Source organism: Diorhabda sublineata, chromosome 8, assembly GCF_026230105.1.
Source record: "Diorhabda sublineata isolate icDioSubl1.1 chromosome 8, icDioSubl1.1, whole genome shotgun sequence".
Lineage (NCBI taxonomy): Eukaryota > Metazoa > Arthropoda > Insecta > Coleoptera > Chrysomelidae > Diorhabda > Diorhabda sublineata.
This window is the reverse complement of record NC_079481.1, coordinates 22264090-22278220: the sequence shown is the minus strand read 5'-3', so window position 1 is coordinate 22278220 and position 14131 is coordinate 22264090. Positions and strand designations below refer to the sequence as shown.

General features: G+C 29.8%; 1 protein-coding gene across 1 annotated transcript in view; it reads left to right on the top strand.

Annotated features, from left to right (window-relative positions):
- Positions 1-14131, top strand: part of LOC130447250 (myelin regulatory factor-like protein) — a 107115-nt gene that overhangs the window by 83288 nt on the left and 9696 nt on the right. The window contains exons 6-18 of the mRNA XM_056783960.1: positions 2171-2264; positions 2347-2525; positions 2633-2753; positions 5485-5565; positions 5648-5710; positions 5772-5959; positions 6920-7091; positions 8829-8976; positions 11231-11366; positions 11945-12126; positions 12969-13087; positions 13144-13369; positions 13787-13940. Of these exons, the coding sequence (XP_056639938.1) occupies positions 2171-2264; positions 2347-2525; positions 2633-2753; positions 5485-5565; positions 5648-5710; positions 5772-5959; positions 6920-7091; positions 8829-8976; positions 11231-11366; positions 11945-12126; positions 12969-13087; positions 13144-13369; positions 13787-13940 (1863 nt within the window). The remainder of the gene's footprint in view (positions 1-2170; positions 2265-2346; positions 2526-2632; positions 2754-5484; positions 5566-5647; positions 5711-5771; positions 5960-6919; positions 7092-8828; positions 8977-11230; positions 11367-11944; positions 12127-12968; positions 13088-13143; positions 13370-13786; positions 13941-14131) is intronic.

Genomic DNA, 14131 nt, shown 5'->3' with positions numbered 1-14131 from the left:
AAATTTAAATTCAAGCTTTACTATGAAATATTCCCTGTGCCGAACCGGTCTTTTCATATTTGGGGGAGTGTAAAACTTCCCCTTATTGCAAAAAAAATTAAAATCTTAGATTTTATGCACAATTGGGGTGAAATGAAGTGTAAATGTATTATTCGTTAATCTGTTGAAATTCTCAAACACGTTTATGGTCAATCAGATTCATGCAACTCCTCCAAATCATCCCCTAATCATAAGAAAATTTAAAAAATAAACTCAACGATTCTTTTATAATTGAAAATTATTCAAAAGTGTATTTATATTGAATTAAGAATATTTCGTCAGTATTTTTAAGAAGTGTTGCTCTTTAAATATTTGAACCCTTACGAAACCCTTCAATGACCAATAACTTGCAATTTATTCACAGAAATAATAAAAAATAATAATATTTAGTCCATAATTTTTTTTATTTAGAAAATAATATAAAAAAAAATAATAATTATATTTCATCATCATTAATATCTTTCTCTTCTCGTTAGTCCACGTGCCCTACTTCCTCGTCGTTATTAGCGTCTTCTTGAGTGTCTAAAATAGGCGGTCTGTTTAGACAAGATTCTGATCAAATAGGGCAAGTACTATTACAGTAAAGTTCTACCGGGCGGCACCTGCATGTCGATCCGCACCCTTTTTTGTCAAAATATAATTTTTAGTAATTCCTCTGGTGCGGGTTGATTAGAGTTTCTATGGGCATTAAAGTGCCTTTTAGTTTAACCCAACCCCAATCAATGTGATTGGTATTTTTGTTCCCCAGCCACACCTGACTATGAAGGTACACTTTCTTTAAATGTTCACCTAAGGTACCAACTGTTGGTGCAAGTGAGGACAGTTAAACAGCCTTTTTGCATGGTTAAATTAATAAAAGAGTCGTACCTGATTTGTTCCACGTATTCGGACAATTTTTTTATACTTTTAAATTTATTTACAATGGTGTCTTTACTGATTCCGAATAATACAATGGTACAATATCTACCTGCTTCCAGAATATCCTCAAGAGTTGCACTACTATTATAAAAAATTGTTTATAATTACTACTCTTATATTGAGAAATATTATTCAAAATTGTGTTTTCGTTATTCTTACAGTTTTATTTTTTTATACACGTGATGTACTATTTTATTCATACAAACAGCAATTTTTTAATGTTTTCGAGCTAACCACGCAGAACACTGGTCACCGTTCAAAACTGTTGTACATCATCCGTTATAATGCTTCCACTATATGGCAGCTGTTGCTGAATTATTCATTTATGTAACTCCTTCAATTTTTAAGATACATAGATTTAAACAAGTTCAAAATTTTTGTCAAGAAAAACCCTACAGTTAATTATTAATTGATACATTTTCTCATAACAAGAATAGTTTTTGGTTTATTTGAGACAAATTCATTTTTGTTTTCAAGATTACAGAAATGTAATGTTCAATTTAATCAATTATTTTTTCTAAAATAAGCATCAAAACCCGTCAAATCACATTAATTGCAAGTGGCTTACGATTAATTACTATTTGGGTGGTAATGGCGAGGGTAATGAGTACATTTTTATTTTTCAAAAAAAGAAACCTCTTTGTTATAAATCAATCAACCCCTATGCAAAAGACTTTGACAGTGATCATTTTTTTGGTTTTTCTATGTGCTTTGTAAAAGATCTTTTGAGTTTTCATCAATTTCAAGTTATTTGAGGTTAAAGGTTTTCAAATTCGGGGCTTCCCAAAAATAGCAATAAATCAGTTCTTTTTGAATTTACAGAGGTCCTCAAAAAATGAATCTCTTTGTTTTTTATTTACTACATTTTTGTTCCTGATGAGTTTGCTGATAAAATGAACTTTTTAAGTTATTCATAACAAACAGTAAAAAATCTGCGGTTCCTCAATGAAAAATGGGCAGTTTTAATTATTAATAACTCTAAAAATCACAACTTTAGAAAAAACGATGTAGAGTAACCGTTGCTTAGAATTAGTCAATCTAACGACTTTAGAGATTATTTTGATAAAATAAATTTTCATCTCCAAGAAGGGGCGACTTTTAAAAGTTGCATCACATATTGCCATTATTAACATTCATTAACTGTATTTTTACTAAATATTATTTGAAAATAATTCTATCGTAAAATGTTTTCATAAAATTAATATGTTTGTAGGCCTGTTCCACATTATAGAGTAGATGCTGATAAGGGATTCAACTTTTCAAATGCCGATGATGCCTTCGTTTGCCAGAAGAAAAACCATTTTCAAGTAAGCTCTAAAATATTATATAATTTCTATTTGTGTTGAATCAATTTATTTGTACTTTACACTAATTGTTTTAAAATTACAGGTAACTTGCCATGTACAGTTGTTAGGTGATGCGCAGTTTGTAAAAACTCCAGATGGTTTCCAAAAAATATCAAGTTTTCACCTTCATTTCTATGGAGTGAAGCATGATTGTCCCACGCAAACAATTCGAGTGGAGCAAAGTCAAAGCGATAGGAGTAAAAAACCTTTTCATCCTGTATTGTAAGTTTTTAATTACTGCATCTATCAGATTATTAAAACATCATTATATTATTGTCGTATAATGTATTAATTTTCATTTAAATTAAATAGTTATTAATATATTTCAGAGTGGAATTGGTTAATTCACAGGTTACAAAGGTTACAGTAGGAAGGTTACATTTTAGCGAAACGACCTCAAATAATATGAGAAAGAAAGGAAAACCTAATCCCGAACAAAGATATTTTCAAGTAAGTGATATACTTGAAAAATATTTTTTAAATCTGATAAAGTATTTTCAGAAATATTATGTGCTTGGAATTATTCATTTCTAGTGAGTTTAGATTTGTTCATTTACTGTGCACTTACTTTTAAAACTTGCCGCTTCTTCTTCATTACTGGTATATTTAGTAAATGTCTAAGGTTTAGCATCAACAATATTATGACTAAGAAATTCGCGTATTTTTCTCAAGTTCTCGCGCTGTTCTCTGGCGTTCTCCGGAAAAATGGAGAACAGCGCGAGAACGTGAGAACAGGTGAGAAGGTTTATTGACTCCACACTCGCATGTTTCTCAGTAACGAGGGAGTCGCCGATTTGAATGATTGTGTTGTGTACCGCAAGGCATCAATATGAGCGTAACTTGGACAAACGAACTTGAATTAAAGTTTTTAGAATATTTTCAAGCGGAACTGGTTTTATGGAATACAAATTTTAAAAACTAAAAAACCATGATGGGTGGAATCGTCTAAGTGCATTGATGGAAGTACCTCTTGATAAATTAAAAAACAAAAAAACTTCGTTATTTGCAGACAGACAGATAAAGTTATTTCAATAGCCTGATATTAAAAAGTGTTGTTCTTTTTTTTATTTAAGCATTAATTAATTTAGACGACGCTTTCAATGTTTTTTTTATTAATTATTAAGGAATAAAAATGATAAGATAACAGCCTTGCCTTTCAAAAAGTACTTACCTTGTTCTATTATGATGAATTCTTGTCATCCACCATCTTCTTTTTCGTCACTTCTTTTTAATCATTCTTTTCTTTTCACTATACGCAATATACAAATGCGCATAACAATAATCTTGCCGCAGTCACTTCAGCGTCCATCGTTATCGAACGAAGAAGTGAGAACTTTGCGAGATTCTCGCAAGAGAGTGGAGGGGCCATAAGAATAATCAGAAACATCGACACTCAACAATGCCTACCACAATCGAAAGAATACATGAAAGCAAAAAATTTTGTATGTTTTCTTAGGTCCATTGTTAAAACTCCAAAAGTCAATGACTGTAAACTGTTCGAAACTTCTGAAATTATATTCATATATAATAAATTTTTGCAAGCCTGGATCTTTTAAAAATAAAAATCTAAAAAATGCAATTCTTTTGTTGATTGTTTAGAGTGATATAAACATTGCATGTATGTACCTAGATATTGGGGTATCATATAAAATGCGACCCAAAGGATCGATTGTGTCCCCTTTTCCTGCTGCGATACTAGAGAACCCAGTATATACAGCTGATCTGTGCATTCTTTTTAGAAAGTCTAGATCGTGGAATGGCTGTAGCTGCCAGAGATCTTCGTCTTCTATTTAATGTGCTCTGGAGTTTCTTAGTATTTCACACGAGAGAATTTGGATAGAGGTTTCGTGTGTAACAACTCCCACACACTCCTATTCCAGTTATGTATGCTGCTTTAGAACCGTCCGTATAATATTTAATTGCATTTCTGTTCATTTTTTGTATGATGTTTCGATCCCACTTACTTCTACAGTTTAGTACTGAGGTAAATATTTTCTTAAAACTAGACTTTTCAATACATAATCCTGAGGTCATTATTTAGGGACAGTTTTTCTTTGTTGATTTCCACTCTGAACATTCTAAGTGATTTTTTCTCTGCCACGCTTTCCAATACTATGTGAAGATATGGGAAATTTAGAACCACTTCTAGTGTAGCTGTTGGGTATGATCACATATGCAAGTCAGTCTTTGTACCTTCCAGAGATTGTTCGTCGTGGTGTTCAAACTAGTTTTAGTACCCTAAACATTAAAAAAATTGAAAATTAATTTGGAAGAGCCAAAAAGTAGTAACCAGTATGTGGTAAATGAACGGAAGTGAAAAAAATTATTAAATATTGAAAGTATCAAAAAGTACAATTAAAATGAATTGATATTACTGAAATAGTCTATTTAAAGTAGCAAAATAATGAGTGTGAACTGCTAAATCTGATACTGATGATACTGATTTGCAAGAGCGAAATTCTAACTTTCATGAAGTTAACACAGATACTGGAGTTGTTGAAAACTCTGCATCTGAGGGTATAAATAGAGGGTGAAATAGGTCTAGAGATTACAGTACGATGAAACCTCTTCATTATTTTTTATCTATATATAGAGTACCTAGCAAAAATATCAATTGACAATTTTTAATAAATTAATATTATTCTATTTATTTACCTTATTTATATTTTTCTTTTTACACTACACTTAATTAAATTATAATAATTCACTTATCACTATCACTTAACTAACTTAAATCATTTATGATTAGCCAGGAAAGTAGTTGTTTTTCAAAGGAGAAAACTACTACTTTCCTGGCTAATACCACGAAGAATATTGAATTACTTCTCCCCCTTCAAGCCAACAATTTGAATCATGAAATTCGAAATAATAGGTATAAATAAATATTATGTTTTTTAGTTACTATATAAAGAATTTCATATACTTTCCTAGAAATTATTCAAAGCAAACAATGTAAATAAACCGCTCGCTTTAAAAACTTCGCCGAATTTTAGAATTCTACTATATCCAAGTAGGACCGGCTCCAGAGCGGAGATGAGTTCGTAACAGTATATTTTTTCCTCTTAATGATACGTATCGTTTTATATGACTAAACATTTGTTAATATTTGTAGATGAATAAATTTTTAAAAAACATATATTATATCCCTTCAAATTGTATATGTTATGTTGTATTTTTTTAGTTGGTCGTTGGTCTTCATGCTCACACATCAAATGGAAATTTCCCAATTGTAAGCCATGCTAGTCAAAAAATAATAGTTCGAGTAAGTTAGAACTCTAATATTAAAATATATATTCACATAGATTTCGGATTCATTGTATGTTTAATAGCATTTTTATTTCCAGGCTTCAAATCCGGGACAGTTTGAAAGTGATGTAGAATTGTGTTGGCAAAAAGGACAAACTCAGGTAATTACAAATTTTTTAATTGATCATTATTTTCAAATTAGTACCTTATTTTCGATTTTAGGATTCAGTGGTACACAATGGTAGAGTAGGAATTAATACTGACAGACCAGACGAATCTCTGGTAGTACATGGAAATATAAAAATAACAGGTCACATTATCCAACCCAGCGATATAAGAGCCAAGAAGAATATTGTTGAATGTAATACTGCTGAACAGTTGAGAAATGTACAGAGGTTAAGGGTTGTTAGGTGAGTTTAAAAAAATTAAAAAGAGGGAAAAGATATTTTATGAAGACTAAAAAACAGTTTTCTCACGTGATTATTATTATGTATGCATAAATAGATATCATAAAAAGTGTCCAACAATGCCTAAAAAATTGATTGATACAACTGACAAGAAATGTAACAGTTGGTAGGATATTAAACAATAATACCAAGATAAACAGCTAAGATTATGAGGGAAATAAGACAAAAAATTATAACTGACAAAAGACATACAAATATATACAAAATAAATATAAGAATTTAATAAATATGGAGATTTGTTAAGGAAACTGTCGACCTGTTTTTCAACGGTGGAGAAAATTTTACAGATTTTATTTATTTAAACACTTACACCAGAATTAACTAACTTATATAATTTAACTTATCACTACTTATATAATTAAATATTCACTGTTTTTCTAATTTATTTACATTCAACGGTTACTTTTCTAGTTTGTTCCGTTCACTACAACTTTTAATTATAAACTAACTCTTAATAAGCTCGAATATATATATATATATATATATATATATATATATATATATATATATATATATATATATATATATCAGATAGGAATTTTTAGAATTCTAGAAAGTAAACAAACAAATAAATGAAAAGGCCCTCCTAGAAATCATATAAAAAAAATAAATCTCTGCTAAGATAAAAACATTTGTAAAAACAAACCTCAAACGAACTCTCTGAACCGGCGTATACGCCAGTTATTAGACCATTATAACAGAACAGGATCGGCTTCACTTTACTATTCAAATATATTCCCTTATTTTCTAATTTATTTAAACTGCTTTTCAATGGCGAGGATAGTAAAAATTGGGGAAACTTACAGAGAGCTCACACCCTAACATAACTTGACACTGAAAGGTTATAGGATGAATCAATAAGTGTATTTTTATTATTAATCGAAGTTTATATTTTTGTTTTAGATATGAATACGAACCAGCATTTGCAAATCAATTAAGTAGAGATAGCGAATGTTCTGATACAGGTGTAATAGCTCAAGAAGTGGCACAAGTTTTACCTGAAGCTGTAAAACCCGCAGGAAACATTATTTTGCCAAATGGCACGGCTATTGATAATTTCCTGGTAGTAAATAAGGTAGTTATTTCAAATATTAAATTTTGTGTATTGATTACGGAGTTGAACATATAAAGTACATATTAAAATTATAGCTAAGAAATAATCTTAAGAGAGAGCTGTAATTGGATAAATTACCTCTAATTGATTTGCAGTCCTTCAAATTTATAATCAAAAAGGCTGTAAGTTCTGATATAACAAGCATGGAAGGAAAATTTTAGAAATAAAGACGCTTAATAACTTCCTATCTAATTTTTGTATTAATTTTTTCATAATGCCACTCAATTTAGAAATCTTTAAATTTGTTTCATACGCGGTTATGATATTAAAGTACGAGTTTGATGGTACTATACATCATATACCAAATGCTAGTAACAGCTGTTACCGTGAAACATTCTATTATGAATTCGTATTAAAGTTGTTTTTGTTATTATGAATTCGCATTAAAGTTGCTTTTGTTATTATGAATTCGTATTAAAGTTGTTTTTTGTTTTTGTTATTATGAATTCTCACTAAAGTTATTTAAAGTGTAACAGTGGAGCAATGAGTTAACGCGAAACATGGAAAAACTTGAAACAAAACTTATTCTTAATTGAAGAAAATGTATAACAGTGAATTTTCATCCAGTGCACCGTTTGTAAGCGTTTTCAAGATAGCCGACAAGACGAGACTATATGATTTCCACCCGGATCGCCGTTTGCGTAAAAACGAAAGTGGGCCAAATTGGTGCCTAGAACAACAAGAAGTTTGCAAAAATGTTTATAATAGTTCTTTGAATGCTATTAAAAATAACCCAAATTTATTGGAAAGCATACTAATATATGACGAATCGTAATTTTTCACTCGTTATCATGAAAAGAAGGTTAAGTCGAGAGTTCTCCACCAAGATAAGGTGCCGGATCATTCTCTTTTGTTGATCAATAGGTTTATAGCCAAGATCAATAGCCGTGTAGTTTCTGCTTTATAAGTTGAAATCTACATTAGAAGAAACGAGAAGTTCGTTGAAGTTATTAAAGAAAAAACGACACGGATTTTGAAGAAACTAATAGAAAGATACTTCCAGCACTGTTTCAAATAATGGAAGATTCGCATGGATAGAAGAGAGTTAAATAATGAAATTTACAATAAGTAAAAATGTGTAAATTCAAAATAACATCAGGGCATCAGCCCCGTTATTTAATAACCATACTCGATTTATAAACTAATTTAAAACCTACCCTGGTCAATTTTCCTTCCAATCCTTCTATATAAACAGGATTAAAAGGTATCGGAGCAAATTTTTCTTGTTTTTCATTTTGAGTTTGGAAAAAGTGGTTATTTATGGTAATTAACCTATTTACAATTATTTTATCATAACCGTTGAGTACAGCTACATCCTTAATGAAGGTCTTTTCCTTATTGTATCTCTCGATGGTAAGTAGAAAGTGGATTAACATATGTACCAGGAAATGGAGACTGGCCATCTTATGTTGGATACATTGAAAATAATCAGCCGGAATGTATCTGAACGTAGTGGTGTTTTCCCTAAATACATCAAATTCTAGCCTATTACTTTTCCTAATCTAATAACTAAAATATCTAAAAATGGAAACTGTCCATTATTTTTCATTTCATAGGTGAACTTTATAGATGGATACTTTCGTATCTTATTTTTGAAAACACAGATGGAACCATGTGTACCTTTAAAAAATTACCCAAACTTATTCTCGATCTGGATGTTATATTCTAATTAATCTTTTATTGAATTTTTTGTTTTAGGAAAGAATATTTATGGAAAATATAGGTGCCGTAAAAGAATTATGTAAAGTAACAGATAATTTGGAGACTAGAATCGATCAGTTGGAGAGAATAAATAAAAGATTGAATAAATTGAAAAGAGGAGACAGTCTCAAGTCTACAAGTACTAGTGAGTATCATCAAATACTATAACCATTTTTTATATACATATAAAATTATTACCGAAAGTTGTGAGGTCTTGGTTTTAAAAAAATTTAGAGCAGTCTTTTCCACAATTAGATAAAAATACAATTTGAATACAAGCCATTGATAACCCTATTGTAAGAAAAAGACTTCAACACTTAGAATTATGAATCTAATATGTTAGTGACTTAGAGCTTTATTACCATTTAAAAAATTTAAAAAAAAGTTAACAATCAGTGATGCAAACTTAATAGTTTCAATTTCCTTCAGTCTTTGGTTGATTCTCGATAGTTCTTTTATTAATGAGTGGATAGATTTATAGTTCTAGTCTATAGCCTATAAACAAAAGCACCTACAGGTACAGTATGGAAAATATTGGTTGGAAGAGAGAAAAACGATAAAATATTTATGAAAACAACGTGTATACAATCATGAAAAATAAGGGTTCAAGAAGGGGGAAACCCGTACTTTGAACTTTTCTAACTAGAAAGAGTTAACATCAGGAGTATTTGCAGAAGAAGTGAATTTAATAGCAAAAAAACGAAAAAGTGCTACAAGAAAAGGTAATATTAATTAGTGAAAAGGTGACAAGATAAATATAGTACTTATAAAATAAATACTGGCAAAAGTTAAACACTACCAATACCTAGAAGTAATAATAACAAAAAACGGGAACCAAGACGCATATAAGTTTAAGGATATGGTAACACAAACTGTATTGTCGTAAAGAAAAAAATATCTGCAGATTCTAAATTAAGAATATTCAAAATAAATATCAACTAACTCTAATGTTCGAGTTTAAATCTTGGTACTAACATAACGACTAAAAAATAAAATTGATATGTGAGATGTGAAATATTCAATAATAGTAAGGGATGTTACTTAAAAGAAGAAGAACGACTTGTTAAAAGATAATATGAGGAACATAAATTCAAGAAAACAGCAGTGGGGATCGAAACGTCCAGATTTGATACAATATAAATAAATAGTAAACAAACTAGGAGCCCAAAAAATATGAGTAGGAAAAAGAAATCTTTGTTATTTTGAAGCACTATGTTCGGTTGTCCTCTCTTTTGATCGTGAATGTCAGTTGGTAGTTAAATTATAACTATAAAAACTTTTTTTCATGATTTTATTTTAGTATTAGGGACCGTACCTCCCATCTGGAAAGATTTTCAACTGCTGCGAACATTTTAAATTTGAATATTAAAAACATGGGCAGCGTGAATATGTTTGTGTTATGTACTGAACACCGATTTACACACGCCTTATCGGCGTCAGATATAAACGTTCCATACTTATACAATAGCCCTGGTATAAGGTTATTACTTGGGTGATTCAATATACAGTGGAATGGTCAGGTCTTATGTCTGAATCCGAACTAGTACTCTGTTTAGAAGTTAGTAGTTTCTCAAATTGATTTTAAACAAATAGTTGTAAGTTTATAAATGATGACATGATGCTTTAGCCCTATCCAGCTCTTATTATTGTAATGGGTATGTCATTAGTACTGCGCATTTGACTTGAAATTTCTTTAGGATTATTAGATCAATTCTTGAGGATTTTTTGGATTTATTGTTTTTAATTATACACGGTAATTTAAAGTTTAAATTAGTTTGTTAATCAAAATTTAAATTACTGGAGATTTACAAATTGGAATTTTACTAGTAACTAAACTGTGAGCAGAAAAATTTGTGCTATTCGAAAGCCCATTTATATGAAAATAAAAGACAATGCAGAGCAAGACTCAATATAACTTTTGTCCGATCCAGTTTTATGGATCTTTATATCGATAGCTCCTATGAGATATCGGAGTGTACAGTTTGGTCCAAAATGATGCTTGAAATCGGGTTTTAATTAATAAGATACTAAATTCGCGAGAATACAAAATGATTTAAGATTTTATCTAGTTCATATACTGTGATTAGCAGAAACGTAGTTAAGGAAAATGAATTCCTACACATATAAGTGTTTTGAAGGTTTTTTCACCAAATTTCTACCAGCTGAAATTCGTTTAAAAAAATTATTAGCTCTGTAAAGTGAATCTCTAATAAACGCGAGCATACAGGCAACCATAACCACGAAACCTTGTTTTTTGGGTTGTGTACCTCGTAGGAAAATAATTATATTTTTTTTATCTTAAGCAATTCCTCATATTTCGTAGAAATAATATATATTTGTTTTACATATATTTATGTCTATAGTTGTAGCTTATAAATTAATATTTTTGTATTTTTCAGTTAATAGTTCAAAATTGTCATATTCACAAAAATGTTCTAAACATCACCACCACTCATGTCATAAGGAGGATGAACTTTGTTCAAATAAATTCATCCAAATTGTAATTGTTATATTGGTATTGATAATGGCGTTTTGGTGAGTAATAACATCTAGTTAAAAAATTAAATCTTCGAATAAACTTGAATATTGTCATAACATGTGGAGATAGGTAAAAGAAACCTCACGATCACTTTCATCTGCAATACTTTGATTTATTGCATGCTTTTAATGATAAATTTGCTTAGTATATTCGTTTAAATTAATATGGGAAAAATTGAGTGATCTAACCTACAAATATCTAGTATGTCCCAAACAAAACGTTTTTATATACATGCTTATTGACGTTTCAACATTTTCAAATTTGGTGGTTTAATGAAAACCATTTACTTTCAATCTTTTTTAGCTGAACTCGCTGCATTCGTTCTAAAAGTGAACCATAAATAAATATGTTACTGTCCTCAATATCAATTACTCTACTCAATTAGCTGCATTTTAAGGAGATGTAATATCAATATATCAATATCTTTTATATGCCATTTTACATAATGGAAATTGAAAGAGCATTTATTAACAAACTGATTGTATAAACTTTATAGAATTATATTTATTAAATAATTTTTTTTAATTAGCTGTGACGAAATGGAAACCATAAATTAAATGTGTTATTTTTGTAGTCTTGCAGCAATAACGACTTTATATTTGATGGAAACAGCACGACAGACAGAATATATTCAACCAAATATTGAAAGATCTCACAAAAATTATGCAACAAAAAGACCAACGAAAGTTTCAAAAGTACCCACGTGGGTGCCGACGTTACCACCATATTATCCAACAAATACATTCAAAGAAGAAGGTAAACTATTTTTTTTAAAGAATAATCATTCAATGACGAGAAGAGAATTTCTCTAACGATCCAAATACTCTCCACCCATTTTGTATATGTGTCGACAAATTTCTTTCATATTGATTAAGACATTTAGATGATCTTCAAGTAGAGTAAGTTTTGACATTATGCGAAGAATCTTTCTAGATATGGCTGTTTAATTTACAATCTTGGAGCTCAATACCATAAATTAATATAGGCTTGTTTATACTGTTAAGTATTTGGATTTAATTTCACTAATCTTGATTTTCTATTTGCTACTTCATGTTTGAGTATCATTTAAATTATAAAAGTTACAACTGAATTTTCATTCTGGCTGATATATTCGTTAGAACATTTTGTTTAAAAAATTGACCTTGACATCGACTGCGCTTTAAAATAAATGTCTAGCTCATTCGACAATTTACCTAGGAAATGATTTATTTACTTAATCATTTGTTTATATCATACTTTACAAATGCTTTACATATTAACAAAATGTCAATCTCCGTTCTGTCAAAATATATGCATTATTACGGTCTATAAAGTGTATACTAGTGTAGATTGTGTCTTGGAGATCCTACCCTACACTTTGCCCGCGAGATGGTAACTCATTATATCACTCAATCTTTGAACATAACCCTTATAGATTGGGTGCTTATATATAACGAAAAATTTGGTTACCTTGCATTTAATGTTAGATGTTTATAATTAATAGTTAACTAAATTATTGATTTGTATTGATTACCATTGCACATTCAATTAGTTTGACTCAATCACAAATTCGATTTTTAGTGTACTTTGAAAAAAAGTTTTTTATTTCATATTTTTAGAAATAACAAAAATTACTGTGGACCCCTCATTGATAAACAGGAAACCGAGTATAATAATTGGAAGACCTCAAGACTGCATAGCAGTGGATCAAGATCTTGAAAATACTAACTTATGTCAGGTAAACTTTTCATGATAAGATTATAAGAATAGTAAAGTATCTAGAAACTTTTTTAGATATTTTGTTGTGCAAATCCTCCGCAAAGGCATTCTCAAGAAATTTCAACATCACACTATTCTGAAAAAAGACTTGTAAATCCAAACAGAAACAAAACGGGACCATTAATAAATCTGGAGAAGAATAAAATTTCAAAGCCATTTCATTCGAATGATATTGACAACAAACAAGTTAGACAAAAGAGGGATACATACAGTGATGATACTAATCTTTTTGATGTTACTGGTGAGTATATGAACTACGTCTAATTTAAAACCATTTAAAAAATCAAAGATTTTGCATAAGCCAGATTTTTATTACGCCTGCATATCAGGTATTCTAGAAGTAGGTACACTAGGATATTGTCCGCGAGAAGATGTAGCTTGTTTTTGCTGAGATTCATATTTGTTTTGGATCTAGCGGTATCCAAATACTGAAGAGTGTTTTTTTTGGGTTTTCTCCTTCTTATGAAACTTTTAGATAAACTGTGGGCCAATAAAAGCCGTTTTTACCAAGATTATTATTGTGTATATCATCATGTTTTTATTCAGCTCTTCCATGTTAACTTTGAGTCGATGACTTGAGAAAAATTAGAAGTGTCATTTGAGAAATATTCATTATTGTTATTGAAACTGCACATTTAATGAAAAATTATTATTTTAGATGATCAAATGTTTACTGTCATCTTGCATGGGAAGACCTTTAATACTACTTTGACCGCTAAGTACAAAGAAGAAACAAATTCGCCATTTAACGTATCTTATTCAGTACCGATATCGAAATATATGCCAGATGAATTTATAAATCTAATTTTCAAGTAAGTATTGAAACCGTTCTATAATTAATCACTCAATTTAATTTTAATGGAGATTATACAGAACTGTTTATGTATTGAAATCTGGCGAAATTGATATTTCGTTTTATATACTAGTATAAAAATACAGTGTATACAAAGAAATAACGTAATGGCTTCATAACATGTTACGTTTCACAATACAGCGTGTTGAA